At 39.1% G+C, this 21,390-nt stretch overlaps 1 protein-coding gene across 2 annotated transcripts in view; it reads left to right on the top strand.

Annotated features, from left to right (window-relative positions):
* Nucleotides 1-21,390, top strand: part of LOC121321532 (ceramide synthase 6-like) — a 38,840-nt gene extending 17,450 nt beyond the window's left edge. Inside the window, exons 4-11 of one of the 2 annotated variants that reach the window (XM_041260519.1) lie at nt 267-324; nt 8,737-8,787; nt 10,503-10,595; nt 17,153-17,281; nt 17,556-17,662; nt 19,294-19,450; nt 19,941-19,964; nt 20,545-21,390. In XM_041260519.1, coding sequence (XP_041116453.1) covers nt 267-324; nt 8,737-8,787; nt 10,503-10,595; nt 17,153-17,281; nt 17,556-17,662; nt 19,294-19,450; nt 19,941-19,964; nt 20,545-20,703 — 778 coding nt within the window. In that variant the 3' untranslated portion in view covers nt 20,704-21,390. The remainder of the gene's footprint in view (nt 1-266; nt 325-8,736; nt 8,788-10,502; nt 10,596-17,152; nt 17,282-17,555; nt 17,663-19,293; nt 19,451-19,940; nt 19,965-20,544) is intronic. The other variant, XM_041260520.1, reaches the window with a different exon arrangement.

The following is a 21,390-nucleotide window of genomic DNA, read 5'->3' as shown; positions in this document are numbered from 1 at the left end:
TGTGAACCTTTCCATTACACCCTTTTAAAACACACAGCAACAAAAAGAATACCAGCTCCATTTCTTAGGAATCACAGCTAGCTGTTCCTTTACGTTTCGAAATGTGAGGTGAAAACAAAAACTCCCAAAATGAGCCATAGTATTTTGATAAATCTGTTCACAGGCATTCATTTTAATATTAATAATATTGTTTCTGACATGTGCATTGTCTTATACCCATGTTATTAAGATACCTTGTGTTTATGAGTGTGTTTGTGTCTCTACAGGTGGAGATTTACATTTTATCTGTATATATTTACATATGGAGTGCGGTTCCTGAAAAAGGTAAGAAAACATACGATACCTCCCTCCAACTTTTCAAATAACTGTCCAATAAGACCTACAGTCTGTATTTAATTTGAACACTGCATCATTTTCAAATAAAAAGTTAAATTAAAGATGCAGGGTCACATCAAGGTTATATGTCAAGTTTAACTACCCACTGCTCAGGTGAACAGTGTTTTTTTTTTTTTTTGTCTGGATACTGCTTTTTAATAGAAGACTGTAACCCTTGAGAATTGTTTTTATGTTTATACAACTAAGAGAGATACAAAGATAGACATTTACATTAACTTATGTAAGATTAAATAACCATTTATCTTTTTAAACAGCCTTTTTAAGTAATTGTTTCTATAATGAAAGCCTTAATGTTTTTTTTTTTATATTTACTTTTTTAATTGACACATTCACTGAGTGTTTCTCTTTTTCTAGTACCTGTATGATAAAGTAATTGTGAAATGAGTTCATTTTACAGAGCTAGGGCAAGGCTCTAGGGTGTTTTGTATTAATATAAACACATTTTTTATCTGAACTGTTAATAGTTCCTTCAGTATTTCCCTAGTTTTTTCAACTGGTTTGATAAGAGCAAAGAAACAAAACCTGTTTTTTGCTTCTACTACCAACAGAGTTAGTCTGGTACCACCACTTAATAACTTGATTACTGTAGCTTCCTCTACGCAAACATGTTTTAACCCTATATTTACAGATATTGCCTTTAGACAACATTCTGTTTATATATATATATATATATTATATATTTTTTTATATTATTTTTTTTTTTTTTTTTTTACTGTTTGTCTCTGGTAAGGTTTACAGTAACTTTGGAGGAGTTACAATTGAATGTTTGGGGTAAATCCTAAGCTATTAGTGTATTGCCTGAAAACAGCATGTGTCAACATAGGGTTAAAAAGGGTTATCTAACTGTACGCTTCTTCCATTTGATATACTGACAATATATAAGATCGCTTTTCTGGCATGTCTTTGTCAAGATGTTAATCAGACTACCATGGGATTGACAAGGATGAACACAAACCAATTGAAATACATAAAAAGCCATTCCACAGTGGACGTTTTGTGTTTGTGAGCTGCAGGGCAGACACTATAGACTGGGGTGGCCAACCCTGGTCCTGGAGAGCCTCAGAGTGTCCCAACCTCTTAATGGTGTAATTGACTTAATGATTGGGCTTAATTGGTCAGAATTACTGTTTGTTCCAGGTATTTGGCGATTGATGATTTAGAGCTACCTACAAAACCTGCAGTATTGAAGCTCTCCAGGAGCATGGGTTTATATTGTTTTCATTATTTGTTTGAGGCCCAGCTGCTGGTTGATCTTATAAAACTTGCTGTTCTTGTATACCACATTATACAATATACAATGCTCTAACACAGAGTATAATTCTCCAGACATTTATATAACACCACATTACACTATGTACAATGCTCTAACGCCAAGTAAAGTTCTCCCAGCATTTGTATAACACCAATTTATACAATATACAATGCTCTAACACAGAGTATAATTCTTCAGACATTTTGTAAAAGGGTGCACTTTATAAAAAATTCTAATTTAATTATATTCTAATTTAAAATATGGTAGTCTTTTTATATCCCTGCTCAAAAGAATTTACAGAGAGCTTATAGCATGGCTCCATTTGTGGTAATAGAAGGGGGACTTTTTACTGAAGGCACAAGAATGTGTCACATGCTGACCTTCTGATATTGGATTGCTGTATGATGCATTTTGGTTGTAGCTGTATACACTGTAACTGGCACACAAAATCTAGTTTAAATTATTACTATAGTTCAATAGTTATATGCCAAATATGATTAAAAAATTAGGTTGCATATAAGTGGCTTCAGTTCGGCCGGGATTCGTAACAGTTTCCAGCTTGACAAGGTTGTCATGCAGGGTCTATGGCTTCCAATATGAAGATGTAATGGGATTAGAATGCACTTGCTTTATGGGTAAGGACACTGCCCCTTTTTATTCCTGAGGTGCTTTCTTTCACCTGGTGTTGCAGACAACAACGCTGCAGAGCTGGTTTTCTGGGTGTTGTAATACACCACTGTCATTTCAGCAAAACACCAGAAGGAGCTTAATAACATGCATGCATGCATTTTACAAATGCCAACCTGCTATATTTTTATGAATTTTTCAGTTGGGTCTCAGTAGTGTAACAGCATTACATGTTGTACATATTGCCCTGAATGGGTGCAGATCTTGTTGGGCAGTTGTAAAGAGGTAGCTATAGCCCTTTATGGCATGTTTATACCTTAGGTAGACACTGCTAGGGAAGGTGGAGATTTACCCAAATGTTTTTTTTTCTTCTGGTGTAAATCCAAACAGAGAGGAAGGTCCCTAGCTATACTGTGCTATTTTTAAACAGCATGTCTTTCATGCATATAAAATCCTAGGCAAACTGAAGCTCAGTGGTCCACTGATGTTCATTGCTTTTCCAACTGTTCACTTTTGAATAGATTACATTTCCTTTTTCTTAATGCAGATTTTTTTTTATCTTCAATACAAAAAAAAAAAGCTTTTTCACTGGAGAGGAATGGAGCATCAATAAGATGAATTATTCTGTTTGAACATCTATTGTAGTTTACAGAAATAATGCAGGATGGTACATGAGCTGGGGCTGCTATGGGTATTACTAGTCTTTCAAGTGTATGCAACAGAGGTTCTTGATTCGTTGTTTAGCAACAGACTGCTGAGATGGCAGAGGTGATTTGGTTGTAAATGAGAGAAGACACTTTCCTGGAAGAGTAGAAAATTGATTTTGTGGGATGCCAACTTATTAGTGATAATAAGTTGGCATCCCACAAAATCAATTAACACATGTTTTTTTTGGGGGGGGTGTTTTGGACGCTTAGAATTTTGTGAGTGCTAGTTAAATATTTTTTAAGAATGGTAAAATCAACAATGCTAAATTGAACATGTGAATTGTATACAAGAGAGCATAAACCAGTTCATTGTTTGTAGTTAAGCTTGAGGGAGTCCATGGCCCAGACCCTGAGGATTTCTAAGTAAATGGCCCTGAAAGAATTCAACCAATGTTAAATTTCCATTGGGTCTGAATGCCCTAGCCAGTAGTCACCTGTGCATTGGTCAGGGCAGCCAGTCGTGTTGTAAAGAAAAGATATAGCTTCATATACCGTACAGTAGGACACCAGGTATTGAAATGATGAACAAAAGTATTGGTTTCTGGCAGCAAGAACTTATTTATCACCCTGTATCTACAATATCTGCTAAGTAGCAGATCTTCACATGCACGGAAATAGTTTTTATCTATATTATAAAAAATCTGTATATATTTTTAAAAAGTATTTTAATGTTCTGAAACCTGTCAAATAAGATCTCTGCTCATAGCAAACCAGGAAGACATGAATGTCCAAAAAGTCCTCTAGTGAAATTATATATATATATATAGCTTAATTATAACTGTGTAAAAAGTTGATTTTTTTTTTTTATGAGCCTAAATAATTAAAAATAATAATCATCACCTACATGTTCTTAGTTGACAGAGCTGGCTGACTGATTATACTAAACACTTTGTGAGAATATGACACTGGATTTGCTGATGTGAGCTTTCAAGTACATGAAAAACACCTTAAAATCAGTTGAAAGCTATTATTAATGGGGAAAGTCTGATGAAAAGCTGAATGACTGACTGTATCACAGCTTTAAACTGTTACGGAGGTTCCGTTTCAATTTGAAGACGACGAACAACCAATACTTTTGGGATATGCCTGCCACAGGTCACATAGTTACTGAGCATTTTATGTCAGAGCTGCCGATAGGCCCCTTCGGGGAGTGGCGTCCTCGGTCCTGCATAACGAGGGAATAAATAGTCATTCTGCGGAGATCACATTCTCTTTTGCTTCTCACAATCAGGTAGGTATAAACTAACCTCTACAGTTGCATGATTGATTCTTCTAAAAGAGCTCTCACTTCGAGTTTTTCTGCTAATTCCCCTGCAATTTATTGCTGGAAGTTGGCTTCCTCTTCCCCGGAATTGGAAACTCTGCTTCTGAGGACTGAGCTGAAACGCTGTGCAACTGCTCTCCGTTTAAATAAATAAATTATATAAATAAATAAATAAACAGACAGCCTACATTGCTTTGTGACTAGTCTGCTTTTTCTAACCCTACAGCATCTGCTGTCCTTTTTTTTTCCTCTGCTTTTTACAATAATAATAATAATAATAATAATAATAATAATAATAAATTCCTCTACTGGGACCTGGCTCTGCCACACCTGCTGTGCTGACTCGGCCCGCCCACTCGGTGTGTGCAGCCTAAAGAAAAATACCCTCCCATTCAGCTTCTGGTGTGTATGTGTGTGTGTGTGTGTGTGTGTGTGTGTGTGTGTGACTGTGTGTGTGTGTGACTGTGTGTGTGTGTGTGTGTGTGTGTGTGTGTGTGTGTGTGTGTGTGTGTGTGTGTGTGTGTGTGTGTGTGTGTGTGTGTGTGTGTGTGTGTGTGTGTGTGTGTGTGTGTGTGTGTGTGTGTGTGTGTGTGTGTGTGTGTGTGTGTGTGTGTGTGTGTGTGTGTGTGTTTTACATAAAAGAAAAAAAATAAGGAATAAAACCCAGCATGTGCTTCCTCCACTGGGTCTGATTCTAGCCCTTTGTAGAGTAGACTCCACGCATACATTGATCCATCCAATCTATCTTTCTTTCTTTTCTGTGTATACTGTCTGTAGGCTGTGCTCCACTCCGCTGTAAGCTACACGCTGCTGTGGTTGTGTGACTGCACGTGGTCCATACTAGAAACTCGGCCCAATAACCTCAGTGCTTACTCCCCTGGTGCTCGGTGCAGCTGTGCTTCACCCCCTATCGGTGCCTTGGTGCTTAGACCCTCACTGCATCAGTGCTGCTTCCCCCACAGGACAAACACATCCTTTGTCAGGTGCCAGGGAATGCAGCACGCCTCCTCCACCTTAGGAGATGAGACTGTGCAGCGTTCCAAGCATTGGACCCCGTACAGGAGGCTTGCAGAGTTCAGCTTAGCTGTGCTGAGACCTCTGCAGCGTTGGGAGCCCCCCCCCCCCCCCCCCCTTCTCCACCTGCCTTTGAGACAGTCGCAGAGCATACCCTGCGCCAGCATGTCAAACTCACAGCCACTCACGGTCTCCTTCAAGGAACAGTAAGGGGCAAGACATTCAAAGCAGTCTAAGGACATCTCCAAACTGAAGAGCCAGATGGCTCAGGTTCTGGAGTACCTGGTAAGGCACCTGCCCCGGGACAGACCCCTTTCTCACCGGCGGTCACCCCAGACGACTGAGGACGAGACGAGGTGACGAGCGAGAAGGAACAGGATGTGAGATCGTGCAACCCTCCCACCGAGAGCGGGAGGCATCTCGGCAGGTGGCTGCGATGCTCCCTTCCCATGCTCCAGTACGGGAGAGGCAACCTGAGGCATCGCATTCAAGCTTCCATGGCAGCTAATATCCGGGGCCGTCTGCAAGGACGTGGGGAACACCGGGGCCCCAGTGCAACAGCGCTTCAGGAAGCAGTTCCAATGAAGACATCCTAGGCAGCCTCCAAGGCAGGCTTCATCCCAGCCTCAGCAGCCCCAGCAGGGGCCCTGAAGGCTTGCAGCCTAAGACCCACCCCTTCTCACAACACCAGCTGCAATACTGGCGCAATTGTACCTCAGACTCTTAGGTGCTTGCGATCGTACACATCAGTTCCGTGCTGGCTCTTCTCCCTTTCGAGGGATCATGGTTACATCTGTGAGCAACCCTCTCCATGTCTGGGCCCTCAGGCAAGAAGTAAAAACATTACTTCTCAAACAAGCCATCTGCCTCGTAGAACACACCCCTCAAGAGGAGGGGTTCTACTTGAGATATTTTTTAGTGCCAAAAAAGGACAGTGTCCTTCGCCCCATCCTAGACCTGAGACACATCAATGGGTTCTTGAGGGAGAGGATATTCCAGGTGGTCACACATCACCACGTCCTCCAGTCTGTCCGGCCAGCAACTGGTTTACCACTGTGGACTTAAAGAACGTGTATTGTTGTATTCCTGTTCGTCCTGCTCACAGGAAATATCTCCACTTCGCCTTCTGGTTTTCCGTGCTGCCATTTGGCCTCTCCTTAGCCCCCCACGTGTTCTCAAAGTGCGTGGATGCCATCCTAGCCCCCTTGCAGCTGCAAGGAATCAGGGTATTGAATTACCTGGATGACTGGTTGATTTGTTCCCAGTCTCAGGAAGGAACAGTGGCCCACATGCCTGGTTGGGTTGCTGGACATCCCTGCACGTAAGTGCACTGGAACTGCGAGCAGTCCACCTAGCTCTCCAGCATTTCATTCCAGTGCTCCAGAGGAGACATGTCCTTGTCCGCACAGACAACATGTCTGTAGTGGTGTTTGTCAACTGCCAGGGACGGCTTCGGTCCCAGGGTTGCACTGCATAGCCTTCCAGCTATTGACCCGGGCAAAGAGGAATCTGTTATCCCTCCGGGCTGTTCATCTACCTGGAATGATGAATTGGGTTGGCAGACCTCCACCCTCAGGTAATAGAGCTCATTTGGGAACGGTTCATGGGGGCCCGAGTCAATCTCTTTGCCAGGGCAAATGACTCGCTGCCCCCTATGGTTCTCCCTTCACCACTGCGGCGGTCCACTAGGCGTCGACACCCTAGCCCATGAGTCGCCCAGGACGCTGTTGTACACAGTCTCACCAATACCGTTGCTCCCGGCCTTCCTAGAGAAAGTTCGGAGAGAAGAGGCGACAGTTCTCCTGGTGGCCCCCAGGTGGCCCAGGAGAATCTGGTTTGCAAACCTTTGCCAGCTGCTGCAAGGCCAGCCCTGGGAGATCCTGCTGCACATTTTACAGTTTCCGCAAGACTTGCTAGAGGAGGGTAGATTCCCATCTATGCTGAAAGTGTACCTAGCAGCCATATCTGCTTCCCATGTCACCATTGACCAATATTTGTACTGCAGCTAGCTGTGCTACTGCGCATACATTCACCAGGTTTTACAAACTCAATGTGGTAGATCATTCGATGTCTACATTAGGCACAATGGTCCTTGAGGTTGCATGCTCACACCACATTAGTTTGGTGGTAGCGACACATCCCTCATCTGCTGTCTCCGCTCACGCTCCCTTGCAATGGCTTTGATACACTTTCCCAAAAGTATTGGTTGTTAGTCGTCTTTGAATTGAAAGGGAACGACAAACATCACATCATTCGCAAGTTCGACGCAAAAGAGAATGTGATTTCTACTTATTCCCTCGGTGTGTGGGACCGAGGATGTCACTCCCATGTCACTCACGGAGGGGCCTATTGGCAGCTCTGACATAAAATGCTCAGTAAGTACCTGACCTGTGGCAGGCATATCCCAAAAGTATAGATTGTTGGTCATCTTCCCTTACAGGGAACCGGGGTTACATCCGTAAACTATCGTTCGCTTTCAATTTAAAGAAGACCAACAACCAGTAGTAATTTTATTATTGCTGTTCAGCAGCATAGGATTTTTTATTTTAGTTGCTATGGCTACCATTGTTGTTCTGGTCTGCTTTGAGTTGGCAGGCACTGGTCGCAGTACTGACATTGCTCACTATAATTATTGCATCCTAGAGATGCACACAGACTCAGGGGTCTGGGCTTTATATGTCCTTATTCTTTACTTTAAAGAGGTTACTGATAAAAATGGTGCCTGGCTTAGTTTGTGAGTTTGCAGTTACAAAACAATACTTCCCCTTCTCCAGATAGGTCTGGCTTTCAGAGTGAATGAAGGGGAAGCAGCTGTACACCTTAAATAATGTTTAGACTTGCTTGTAGGTAGTGTATGGAATTGATTACCATATCACTAACAAGCTAATTTATACAAGATAATATAAGACCTAATTAAACAACTGTATTCTAATGTTTAGCATTTAGTGTTTTTTTTAAGTTTATTTTAATCTTATTTATTTGTTAAAATACACACACACTTATATATAAAATGTGTTTACCAGGATCTTTGACCATAGAACGCTGCATAATTTCTTCAGGGTGCAATCATTTATAGAGAGCATTATCTGTACTGCTTCAGCCAGCTCCTATTAAATGAAGTAAAAACAGACCAAAGAGTACTAGTTGCCATAGTAACAAAGCAATAATGCATTGACCTGTATTTACTTGTTGCATCGTCAGTATATTTCCCTCATGGGAGACTAATCCAATAGCTGAGTTTAAAGGTCAACAGTAGCAAACATGGGGTTGAAAACAGAAACAGAATAGTCAGTCTTCTCTATTGCTGCCAAAAAATGTAGCCAATGTTGTTGTTAGTAGTATTAGTTGTATTATTATTATTTGCATTATTATTTTTTAATAATAATAATTTACTAGCTATAGGCAGTTTTTAGCAGGTGTTTTTAGCTCAATGGTCTAACGTCCATTCTCTTTTTTTTTTTTTTTTTCCTTTTAAGACTTCCTGGCTTTGGGACACCCGAGATTGCTGGTACAACTACCCATACCAGGTATATGAGATCATACGTTTGCAAAGGAGCTGCAACTTTCCTGTTGCAAACTAAATAACTAAAAGCATAGGTTTCCTGTTCAAAGCCTTTCTCTTGTTCTGGAACTTGCACAAATTGATTTGATATTTGTATTCTACATCTTTACCACACAGAGAAACAAACAAAAAAAAAAATAATAATAATCTGAAATTAAATGGTTTTTAAATAAACTAAACTTGCACAAAGTCCTATGCTTGTTGCAAAAGTTGTTTCAACTCTGTGTCCCATCTGATTTCTAGAAGTTTTGTAACCTTGTAATTCATAATAAAAGTAGACTTTTCAGATGTACATCTGGTTAGAAACATGCAGCCACCTTTTGTAAATCTGTCAACCCTCTCACTGATATAAGACTAAGCCACAGATACTGCTCTTGTGTGACTTGAGTGTACATAGCCTTAATTCGTTCTGCTTTCATCTTTATGCCCTATGAATTGGAGGACTGAAAATGAAATTGAAGTAGAGCTACTTCAGCCAGCAAGGCGGAACAGCTGCTGGAAAATATTCAGGAGTGCCAGCCTTTTAATTTAACCAATCAGTTGTTTACTCTTGCTAATTTTATTTTTCAGACATAGCAAGAATAAAAATAGGAAAACTCTCCACATCTCTGTTTTCTCAGGAATAGCCGAGCAGTTTGAAATTAGTTGTTTTATTTCCACATGTATGACCAATTCGAATCTGTACAACTCCCACGCTGTCATGTTTTACTTGCTCAGGTTAGTTGTTTACCATTACAGCAGTTCTCTTGGTAATCTTACCTAAGTGCAATGTACCAGCAAGCCTGTTCTGTACAGACAGCTTTTTCTTTCATAACCACAGAGGAATTCATGAGGGCCATACTTAGAAGCTCATCTGCAAGCCCGTCGTGACATAAGTGACACAGAACATGAATTTTTTATAATAATGAAGGCATTTGTTGCCTTGTGTTATTAATTTAGTCACAGTATTTTTATTTATTTTTTTGCATATTTTGTTTATTGTGCATACTGATGCTAAATTGCAGAGAATTTCTGCAGGCATCTGGGAAACAAACCACAGCACACCTTCTAAATGTCAAAACCTTTTCCCCTAACCTGTCACAAACATTGTTCGTGAGGAACTGGTTCTTTTAATCTGTTTATATTAAACATATCCGCCGCACTGTATTTTCTGACCACACAAAACGATTTACATAGTATACCATACATAATTATATATGTTGCTGATATTCAATACAGTAGTCCAATTAATACTGCAGCTTTATTGGTAATAAATAATAAGAATAAAGGTGTATTCTAATAAAACTTTTCAGTATCACTTTATCTGGGGTGTTTTGATTTTGCTTTGTTTGTGCATTTAAAAGCACTTCAGAGATGTTTTGCACTACTGTTTTAAATGCCAGAGGTGTCGTGTGAAGAATTTTCATTCTAAACAAAACCAATTCCTTGTGATGACCTAATTGGAAGATATTTAATTAAAGATGTATACCAAGGCAACTCTTTTTGGTACAGAGGATATCTAGTGCTCTGTCTAGTCCGTCACGTTAAGTTTCACAAAGAGCAGTCATTACCAGCAAATGTAACTTTTAAATGACTTTATTCCTCCTTTGAAACATTGCACTTGTTTCTTGAAACTTCCCTGGCTAAAATGACAGTGTTACCATTGCCCATCTTCATAGTTTTATTTATTTTTATTTACAGACTCTTACAACTGAACTTCATTACTACTACATCGTTGAGCTGGCATTCTACTGGTCCTTAATGTTCTCCCAGTTTACTGATATCAAAAGGAAGGTAAGCGAAGTCTATTGCCCTGTAAGAGTGAAGCCTTAATCCGTCACACCACTGTAGTGCAATAGTTAATTGTGGGTAGCACATTGTATCTCCGTATCTACTGAAGTTATGACCAGAAATATCCAATTTACAAGCACACAACAGCGCCATCTTGTGGTATACAGTTAAGAAAGACATAAGCTAAGGTTTAAAATTATCTTCGAATTCCTGGCCAACAAACAAACCTTCTAATACAGCCCTACATACAATATTGCCTTGGAATACTGGATCATTAATTAGTCCCTCCAAAACTTACAAGATGAAATCCCATACCCTGACTACAACACTCTCTGGAGAGAAAGTATTCAAAGGACATCACCACTGTACCAGTTCTTTCTCATTTCAATTACGAGGTACTGCAAACAGCAACTGAATTGTCAATGTCAGACGCCATTCACGCACTGTGTGGTTGTTTTTTGTGTTTATTTTTTGCTAACAGAAATTGTTTGACAATGTGTGAATAGTATAAATCACACTTTAAATATCACTTGCATGCAAAATTCAATATTTTTATTTGTATAATGCATGTTACTTAAACAAAAGATGTTGTAAAAAAATATATGCTGACACAAAGTATAAGTAAAACATTGATATTTGGCTCCTAGACTGATACAATTCAGACATAATTTATATTTTAATGCATTACATTCAATAAAGATTTTAAATGTGACATTGCCATAGATAAGTTAAGTTTGTTGAATGTATAACACAAACACAAAACACAGGTTCACAGAGTACTTTTTTTTTTTTCTCTAACTCTTCACTGTGACAGCCTTGTTTCACACAGACTTGAGACTGCCCCAAACAAACACTTCTGATTTATATACCTGGCATTCTGGGGGTTTTAGTCCTGCAGCTCCCTCCTTGGACTACTATATATATATATATATATATATATATATATATATATATATATATATATATATATATATATATATATACACACACACACACACACACACACACACACACACACACACACACACACAAGCACAGTGCCTTGCAAAAGTATTCAGACCCTGACCAATTCTCTAATATTAATGAATTACAAATGGTACATTGAAATGTCGTTCTGTTTGATATTTTATTTTAAAACACTTAAACTCAAACTCAATTATTGTAAGGTGACATTGGTTTTATGTTGGGAAATATTTTTAAGAAAAATAAAAAACTGAAATATCTTGCTTGCATAAGTATTCAACCCCCACACATTAATATTTGGTAGAGCCACCTTTCGCTGCAATATCAGCTTTAAGTCTTTTGGGGTAAGTATGTGCCAGCTTTGCACACAGTGTCGGAGTGATTTTGGCCCATTCTTCTTGGCAGATTTGCTCCAGGTTGTTTAGGTTGGTTGGACGACGCTTGTGGACCGCAATTTTCAAATAGTGCCACAGATTCTCAATGGGATTGAGATCAGGACTTTGACTGGGCCACTGTAGGACATTCACCTTTTTGTTCTTGAGCCACTCCAGTGTTGCTTTGGCCTTGTGCTTGGGATCATTGTCCTGCTGAAAGGTGAATTTCCTCCCAAGCTTCAGTTTTTTAGCAGACTGAAGCAGATTCTCTTGCAGTATTTTCCTGTATTTTGCTCCATCCATTCTTCCTTCAATTGTAACAAGATGCCCAGTCCCTGCTGACGAGAAACATCCCCACAGCATGATGCTGCCACCACCATACTTCACTGTAGGGATGGTGTGCCTTGAGGTATGGGTAGTGTTAGGTTTGCGCCACACATAACGCTTTGAGTTTTGGCCAAAAAGCTCTATCTTGGTCTCATCTGACCACAAAACCTTTTCCCACATCGCAGCTGGGTCACTCTCATGCTTTCTGGCAAACTCCAGACGTTCGTTCAGATGGTACTTTTTGAGTAACGGCTTCTATCTTGCCACCCTCCCATACATGCCAGTGTTATGCAGAGCTCTTGATATGGTTGACTGGTGCACCATTACTCCACTCCCAGCCACTGAACTCTGTAGCTCCTTCAAAGTGATTGTTGGCCTCTCTGTGGCTTCTCTCACAAGTCTCCTTCTTGTTTGAGTTCTGAGTTTTGAGGGACGGCCTTTTCTTGGCAGTGCCTGGGTGGTGTGATGCAGCTTCCACTTCCTGATTATTGATCCAACTGTGCTCACTGGGATATCCAAACACTTGGATATTATTTTGTACCCTTTCCCTAATCCTATGCATTTGTATTACTTTATCTCTAATTTCTGTAGAATGCTCTTTGGTCTTCATTTTCCTTCAGATTCACAGCCTTATCAATGATCCTTCAACAGTGGGGTTTTTATCCAGAAAAAGTGACAGGAACTTTAATGGTTCACAGGTGGAGGCCAATGGTAAGGTAATTGTGTCCACGTTAGGACAATTTCTTTCATTGGTGCAAACTGGGAGCTTCCACAGCACATATATGTATATGTATAGACATACATATATATAGACATACGTGTGTGTGTGTGTGTGTGTGTGTGTGTGTGTGTGTATATATATATATATATATATATATATATATATATATATATATATATATATATATATATGTAGACACACACACACACACGCACGCACACACGCGCGGTTGTCAGGGTCCATAATTAGGAGACTGCGTTATTTGTGTATCGCCTTATAATTATATTTGCATTTTTGTTCCTGAAATTATTTACAGTGCCCATAAGCCAAATTAATATTGCAGGTACTCCATTGCACTGTTTATTCAATTATTACTAGTGCATCCAAGATAAAATTCTGTTAAAATAACAAAAGTAAGTCAATGTCTGAAAGTGTGGCTCATGTATAATGCACAGCAGTCTTAAGTTTATCTCATAATCATGAAATTGTATACATTAAATTATATCGAAACATGCTAACATACAGGGTAGATTCAGTGTTGAAAACAAATTCTTTTAGGTAAAATGTTAGTCAAAATATTTATTTTAACCAAAACCTAAAACCATAAAACCTATGTTCTGCAGTCCCTTTTCCTCTCCAAAGTAAACAAAGTTGGTTTGTTTTGCTTTTTAAATACTTTGCTGTTCAGGGTGCAATTCCCTGGCTCTGCTGTATCACTTGATTCTGTATAATTAAGTAACTCAGTGACTCTCTTAACTGTTTACTTTGTGTACTACAGATGTATCAAGGCTTGCCATGATGTTTTGTTTGTTTATTTTATCCCCCCGCCCCACCACCATGCTGACAAACCCACCCCATGCTGCTGTCATATGTTTAGACATATTATTAAATAAGAAGGGGAAAAAAATTGGATCTACACCAGGTAGCTTACCCTCCTAAACACAACTGCTGCAAGGTGAAGAAAGGGGAAAAGGTGAGAGAATATATTACTGCTATTGTTCCATCCATAACCTGGGCCCTGTTCCTCGTAGCTGGCTAACTGAGCTAGCCGGATAACTCTCAGGACAACTTGACAGAAGTCTGGCTTTTTCTGTTCCTCGAAGCAAGCTTAAAGTATTGAGAGATCACCAAGATCCTTTGCATCATTCAGATGTTTTGTATTTGAGCACTATAGATTCGGTCGGCAAGGTATCATTTACCTAATATATCTACTTGAGCCATTGCCCATTCCACCCAGCGCAGCCGTGCGTTGACAGTAACACAGACTATATGCACAGGGCTGCACTTTTTTCCTATCCTCAGTTGGCGATGCTGAAAATATTGGCAAAGCTGTTGCATGCCGTGCAGTCGGAGGGGTCTACCTCACCCTAAAGAGATTTCTTAATGTGTTCATCACATTTCGGGGACATACAAGGGGAAACGCCATCAAAGAGGACTTCTGTGCAGTCGCAGGTAATTTACTAGGTTATATGCAATTTAATGAATAGGTTATCCCATCATTATCGTTTATTAAGTAGGCTACATTATTATGCAGAGTTCCCCAATGTCATTGGTGCTGTGGACTGCAGTCAGATCCCCATCAGGGCACCCTCAGGACCAAATGAGGCGGATTTTGTGAACAGGAAATCCTTTCACAGCATTAATGAACAAGTACATATGACGTTATCACTTATATGAAATTAAAAATGAGCTACAACTCAGCAACTGATGCAAATAATCCAACATTTTAATTGAACCGTAGGTGTCAGACTTTGGATAATACTTTACGTCATCCATGACTGGACCTCAATTATTCTCAGATCCTGCGACATCATTGTCGCATGTGCGGTGCTCCACAAATTGTAAAAAAATGTACGCATTTAGCTTATCTGCAATTTTTTTCCATGCTTCCTCTCTGGACTTGGCAGCAGCAGCAGTGTTGCATTTAGTTGTGATATTGTGTGTTACATTCCTCAAAACGTTCCATTACAAGCTCTTGCTCAGTCAGGCTGAAAAAAAGTTGCTCTCTCTTTCAACATCATCTTTCATGGATCGTTCTTTCAGTGCTCTGCGATTCTTCCTTTGAGGAGCACGAACACGTGCAATTACCCGGATTTCTTAAGTCGGAATCGAGTTAACAAGACACTTTTAGCCTGTATTCACCGTCGAGGAACGGAGATAGCCTGACTTCAATTATCGGGTTAATCGAATCTGGCTAACCTCTGATTAGCCTGAATTAGTTAAACCAGCTTTCCAGACTACAGTAGTTCATTCGGAACTTTATTCCCCTAAAACCCTCATGTAAATCAAACTTGGTTCATGGATATTCAGAGAAGCTACTGTACGTTTGGTTTTCAAGTATCAGTCTACTGACTAGTTACTTTGAGAAACACTAATCTGTGATTTGCCTGTTAGGGTGTGTTGTAAACTTCCACAAACATCCAAAGGCAAAGCCAGTCCACTTAAACTCAAGCAGAACTTAGACTGTCCGGAGAATAGGGAGTCCGGGAAACTACTTAAGTACAAATGTTGCTCTTTTTAGTTAAGAAGCATTCCTGTGAAAACAACCCAACTTTCCTTGAAGGAAGCAGTATTACTTTATTGCTGGGACTTACTGGGTACAGGAAACATTCTAGCAACAAGCTGTGCTATATATCTGTTATGTAATTGTTCTGCATACATGTTCTGCTGTTGGAAGGGTTTTTTGGTGTTTTGCAGCCTGTCTTGTTGCTGTCGGTGTTAGCCTTGAAAAAGTGTATTGTCTGGTCTGCCGTACAAAAGATATTTGCAGGGCTAGCATCACATAAGTAATATGGTTGAGTGCATTTACAAAGTCGATCTCCTTTTTTGTTTCCAATATATTTATTTTTGCTAAATACAATCTGCATGTGGCCTCTGTTATTCAGCTTTTCCTATTATTCACCTCAGCAGCCTACATCACTACCTCCATAATGCCACAATAGATTATGATGCACTGCACTTTTCAACTCTTTGTTGTCTGTTTTCCCTTTTTGTTTTTTCTTCTTTCAGTTTTTTTTTTCCCATGCACAAACAACGTACTGAAGAGGTCCTCTGCACTTCATTCCCAGTTCAGTATGTTCCCTGCTCTCTTTCCATACTTTTATCTGCATTTCATTTTTGTACTCCTCATAATGTACCTGGTCAAACTGCTTGTACTGCTTCTGTCACTGTACCACATTCAAACAGCACAGCCAATTGAAATTATATATGCCAGAGTCCAACTCATCTGCTCAGTGCTCTGAAGCAAGTTCTTGTTTCCCAGTTGCAACAATGATCTGTAGAAGTGAAAACAAACAGGATCCTATTGGAAGAAGAGGCTGCATCTTTTCATTAAAGGATATTACAAAATGAACTCAAAATGCAGGGAAGTTAACAAACAAACAACCTAGTCGTGTGAAATTGCAGCTTGTACACATTCAGTAACAGTAGACAGGTGGGTCTATTTTGATATGAAGCTCGTCCATTCAATATAAGATCCTTTCAAAAGAGATACTAGGATTAACATTTTTTTCAGCATGTTGTTTTTTTTTAGCAAAGGGAAAGATCCAGTTGAGGACCTCTCGTAAAGAGTAAGAGACATCTTACACACAGCATGTTAACTAATCCCCAGTACTGTAGTCCTAGTGCTGTATACAACCTTGCTAGCAGGTTTCTGTTACTTTCCAACCTATCCATAGACAGACCACTGGTGTGTATTTTTAGTAGCTCAATATTGTGGCACAACAGTTACATTTTCTGCATTATGTGGGACATCAAAACTTAGTATGGGTGAGGGCACAACCCTTCTTGGCATTGGTTTTTCCTTCCTACACACACAAATTAATACTTTTGGTACTACAGCATGCGCCCTATACAGTATGTATGACAGATATGTTTTTGTAATTTTGTTTCTTGATCAAAGTCCATTCGTAAATCAGTTTTGAGTATGTTTTCAAATTGTATGCTCACTGATAGAGGGTGTTGAATTCATCCCTGGTACAGTATTTCTCTACAGTGTCAACTGAACCAGATGGTCAGGTGTTAAGTCCTGTAAATTAAAAAAGTCAATGTAATTTATATTCTGTGGCATATTGTAAAACTATATCGAACCAATAATGGATGCGGGATTCATTTCTTACAGTCGAGCTTTCTTACAGTCATTTTAACTGTTTTTTTTTTTCCTTTTTATTCTTTAGGACTTTTTAATTATGTTTTTGCATCACCTTGCCACAATCTCCCTGATAACCTTCTCTTACGTGAACAATATGGTGCGCGTAGGAACACTGGTCATGTGCCTTCATGATGTGTCTGATGTGCTGCTTGAGGTAAGCTGTTCAATGCAACAGGGGTGGGGTCATAAACAATGCCAATATAACAGCATTAGGGTGTCTTTATTGTGTAGGAGCTCATTGTAGGTCATTCAGTTCTTCATAAGGTTCTCACACAGTGTGGCCCAATAGTTTTATAAGAGTGTCATAACCTGAAAATGTGCTGGACCTCAGTCACTCCAGCTGTGGTGGAACATTGTTCATTGACTGAATGCAATATCTGTTTAAATGTAAATCTATATTTTATTTACATTTGTTTTTGCTGTTGCAGGCTGCTAAAATGGCAAACTATGTGAAGTGTCAAAGACTCTGTGACCTCCTGTTTGTCATGTTTGGGTTAGTCTTCATTAGTACCCGGCTTGCTGCTTTTCCTATCTGGTAAGTAAACGTGTAGATGTTTATTCACGTATTACATCTCTAAAATCCATTAACCTGAAGCTTTTTACACCAGACTTGGCAAACAAATGTGTGAAGCCCCCTAGAGTAAACAACTTTGAATGTTAGCTAACACAACAAATTAAGTTGTATAGATTGTATTGGTTTGGATTTATTAGTAATATGTAGGCACTAAGAATTTGGTCTTTTCCAAGAATCTTCACTAAAGTCTATGGACTCCCATTTGTTTGCTCGTCACCGCTGTCAGTAATGCACACTTGATCTGCTTTGCCATCTGTGTTGCAGATAGGCCTCTAAAATGGAACTAAAAGGGCACTGAATGTCAATGACTCTGAGATTAGAGGGCATTTCTCCCATTATTGTGGCTGATTACATCCCCATACTGAAAGGGGGGGGGTGAGATAGAGAGCAGAAAGCAATGAATATGCATTTTTGTGTTCTGTTTATTTATTGTGAAATATTGTTTTCAAAGGAAGTTATGATTTTATGGTTTCTAAACAAGGTCAAGAGATTTATCGAGTAAAATTTGACACGCACACCCCGCCCCCTCCCCACTTCAAACTGCACTGCACAATGTTTATGTTTGTAAGAGTACATAATCTTTATAGCCCTACACATCATCGTTAATGTAATGTTTAGCCTGTGCCTATCCTTACTGATTCATTCCACAGATTTATCTGTTGCAGTCTGTTTGCAGACGAGCATACAAATATAAGTATCAATGCTGCCCTTTACTTGTAGTGCTGCTATGATTTAACTGACCTGTTAATCAAAAAAAATGCTAACTTGGTACTTATGTGTTGTGCTGAATCTTCCTGCTGCAAGTCTGTTTCAGTCTCAAGGGGCAAGGCCTGTTTCCAAAAATCAAAAGCAAATTCATTTTTCACATGGGGGAAGCTGTTTGGAGGGAAAACTGAAATGTAATAAATAGTCTCTGTGGTCTTGCATATCGCCGATTCTGTCCTAATTTAATCCAAATGCATATTTTTCCTCACTTTGCTTTGTTACTGTATAAACTCATATTCTGTTCCCAAATTTCTGTTCCCTCCAGCTGAAACATGAATATAAAGCAGGTCTATTTGTGGTTTGTTGAAACAAAGTGGCCCAACCTGAAGAGATCAGCATTATTCAGTGCTCTGAGCACTGCTTGATATCAATAGCATCACTTGCGTCAGGAGTGATTCACATCCTGCCGCTTCAGTGCTTTCATTTTAGAAACACAAAACCTCATTGATTGGGCCAAGCCTTCAAAGAAACCTGCTCTGTTTACAAGTGCTCCGGTACGGACTAGTATAAAGCAGATCTCATTTTAAACAATACACAGGTTTTGTTTTGGAATGCCAAAGTAACCGAATTGCAGTTTCAAAGCAGATCAGAAATCTGAGGTGAGAGAGAGGCTGCATAGTGCTTTTGTCTTTTCCCCTAATTGAAATCTAGTTCCAACCACAATTTAGTTCTCCAGTTTATGTAGCCTGTTTATATCAATTGATACACTGTTTTGTTTAATTCCATACACAGAATAATCCACTGCTGTGCCTAATCACGTTTTGTTCTACAGAATTGAGGCATTGGAAAATAAAACTGCACTCTTAAGATTATATTGTCTGTTTTAGGATCTTAAACACAACAGTGTTTGAAAGCTGGGACATTGTTGGTCCGTATCCATCATGGTGGGTCTTCAACTTGCTGCTCTTCCTGCTTCAAGTGCTGCATTCCTTTTGGTCATATCTCATCATAAAGATAGCCTGCAAAGCCATTTCTAAAGGAAAGGTAAGACTTGCTTGTATTGCAGTATTATCTGTGAATTGTAAAGTGGAGTAAATTGATTAAATTCTCGAATATTCGCACTTTCTAAAATGAGGTCTATTGCAAAGCATGTAATTTGGTAATCCTATTGAGAGAACCAATGGTGGTCTTGTGTTAGCATGGCACTGTTATATATTAAATGCATTTAGAAAAAAATTGTATGTTTTCATTGTCTAAACATCGCTTGTATTAAAATAAATAAATAATAACAATTGAAACAAAAAAGGAATATTGGTAATTTATTCTGTCTGTTTTATATAATTACTGTACCATCAACAGATCTAAATTCTCATGTTTTAATTTATTAATGAATTAATTCATACAAAAAAGTTTGCAAAAAACAGTCCAACCAAGAGGGGGGACTAAAATATCCTATTTCTTTTGTTAAACGCCTGGAGCTCTGTCCTCCTTCAATTTTTATCTATTTGTTCTCTTTCTTGTGCTGACCTTGAAGGTGGGGAAATGGAATCCCATGCATGTAAGTGTGGATTCTTGTGTGTGAAAGCGACTATGCTATTTAGAAGCTGTATCTGCATTTCCTGCTGTCTCCACTTACAAAACGCTCTTCATTTGTCACCTTTTTTTTTTTCTAATAAAACAGTTCATCTTACAAAAAAAAATCATCCATGGAAAGTGACCACAGCCCCAGCCGTGGATTTCTTTACCTAAGGCAACGTCAAGTCCAAGATTACTGCTAATTAAACATTTAATCTTGCAAAACAAATGTGTTACCTAAGAGGTGAAGAAAAATCTTGACCTGAAGTAAAGGCTAACAGAAGCAGTGTATTCCAGAAATGCAGATTAATTTCAGAAAAACAACACGGTAGTGGCAAATTCTGGTGAACATGAGCCCAAGTTAACATCCTTTGAACTCTACAGTCAGAACATTATTTATTTCTGTTTTTATCACACTTTTTTTTTTCTTCTGTAGAGGTTAAATGTGTTTGCATGCCAGTTTTTAACCTTTTTAGATGCTGTTATTCTTTTTTTAACGGAAGAACTCAAAGATTTCCAATAGCATTTAAAGTGATGGTTAACACACTCTTGTTATCATGTAGGTATCAAATGATGACCGGAGTGACATTGAATCCAGCTCCGATGAGGAGGATGCACCATCTCCTGCTAAAAAGACACATAACACTGCAACTAATGGGACCAATGGTGCGAACGGAACAAACGGATACCTCACTGGGACTACTTGTCTGGATGAACACTAATTCCGTATTTCGCTTTTAGAATGTCAAGCACTGGAAGGATGTCACAGAAACCATTAGTAGATAATTGTAAGACATGAACAGCATTACCTGTTTGATACCAGAAGTGCGTAATAGGACTTGTGAATGCGTTTATATGTATATCGGCATCAGACACAGTTCAATAGAATATCATAGCATTCCAATAGTGCACTGTCCAATTTTCTATCCGTGAATGAATGAAGAATTACATTTTCATTGTGTAAGCAAGCATGCTGCATAATATGTAGTTTCACACAATGGGAGCTGTATTTTCGTAGATTTCGTAGTATTTATTTGTATATATGTTTAAGATCTGTGGATAAAAGGGATGTTTTGCAGTCTTTTTTTAAACTTAAATTGATCAATCTGCTTTGATAAATTAAATGTTTTTTTTTTTGTTTGTTTTGTTTTATTTTATTACTTGCCACATGCAGTAGTCCTTGGTTATCTTTAATTGATGTGGTATTGGCCTATCTAACCCGGTGGTTCTTTCTGTTTACAGCTGTGTTTAGTACACATGTGTTATAGTAAGTTTCTAAAGTTTATTGTCAGCCCTTCTTTTTCGATTGTTAAACAGACAGTCAGCCAGTAGCAGTGTTTTGTCTATGGAAGAGCCATGCTGTGAAACAGAGACAGTTGCTTCCATTAGGCATGGATGCATATATTTTG

Source organism: Polyodon spathula, chromosome 10 (assembly GCF_017654505.1).
Source record: "Polyodon spathula isolate WHYD16114869_AA chromosome 10, ASM1765450v1, whole genome shotgun sequence".
NCBI lineage: Eukaryota > Metazoa > Chordata > Actinopteri > Acipenseriformes > Polyodontidae > Polyodon > Polyodon spathula.
The sequence above is the reverse complement of the archived record's forward strand: the minus strand, read 5'-3'. Positions and strand labels throughout refer to the sequence as shown.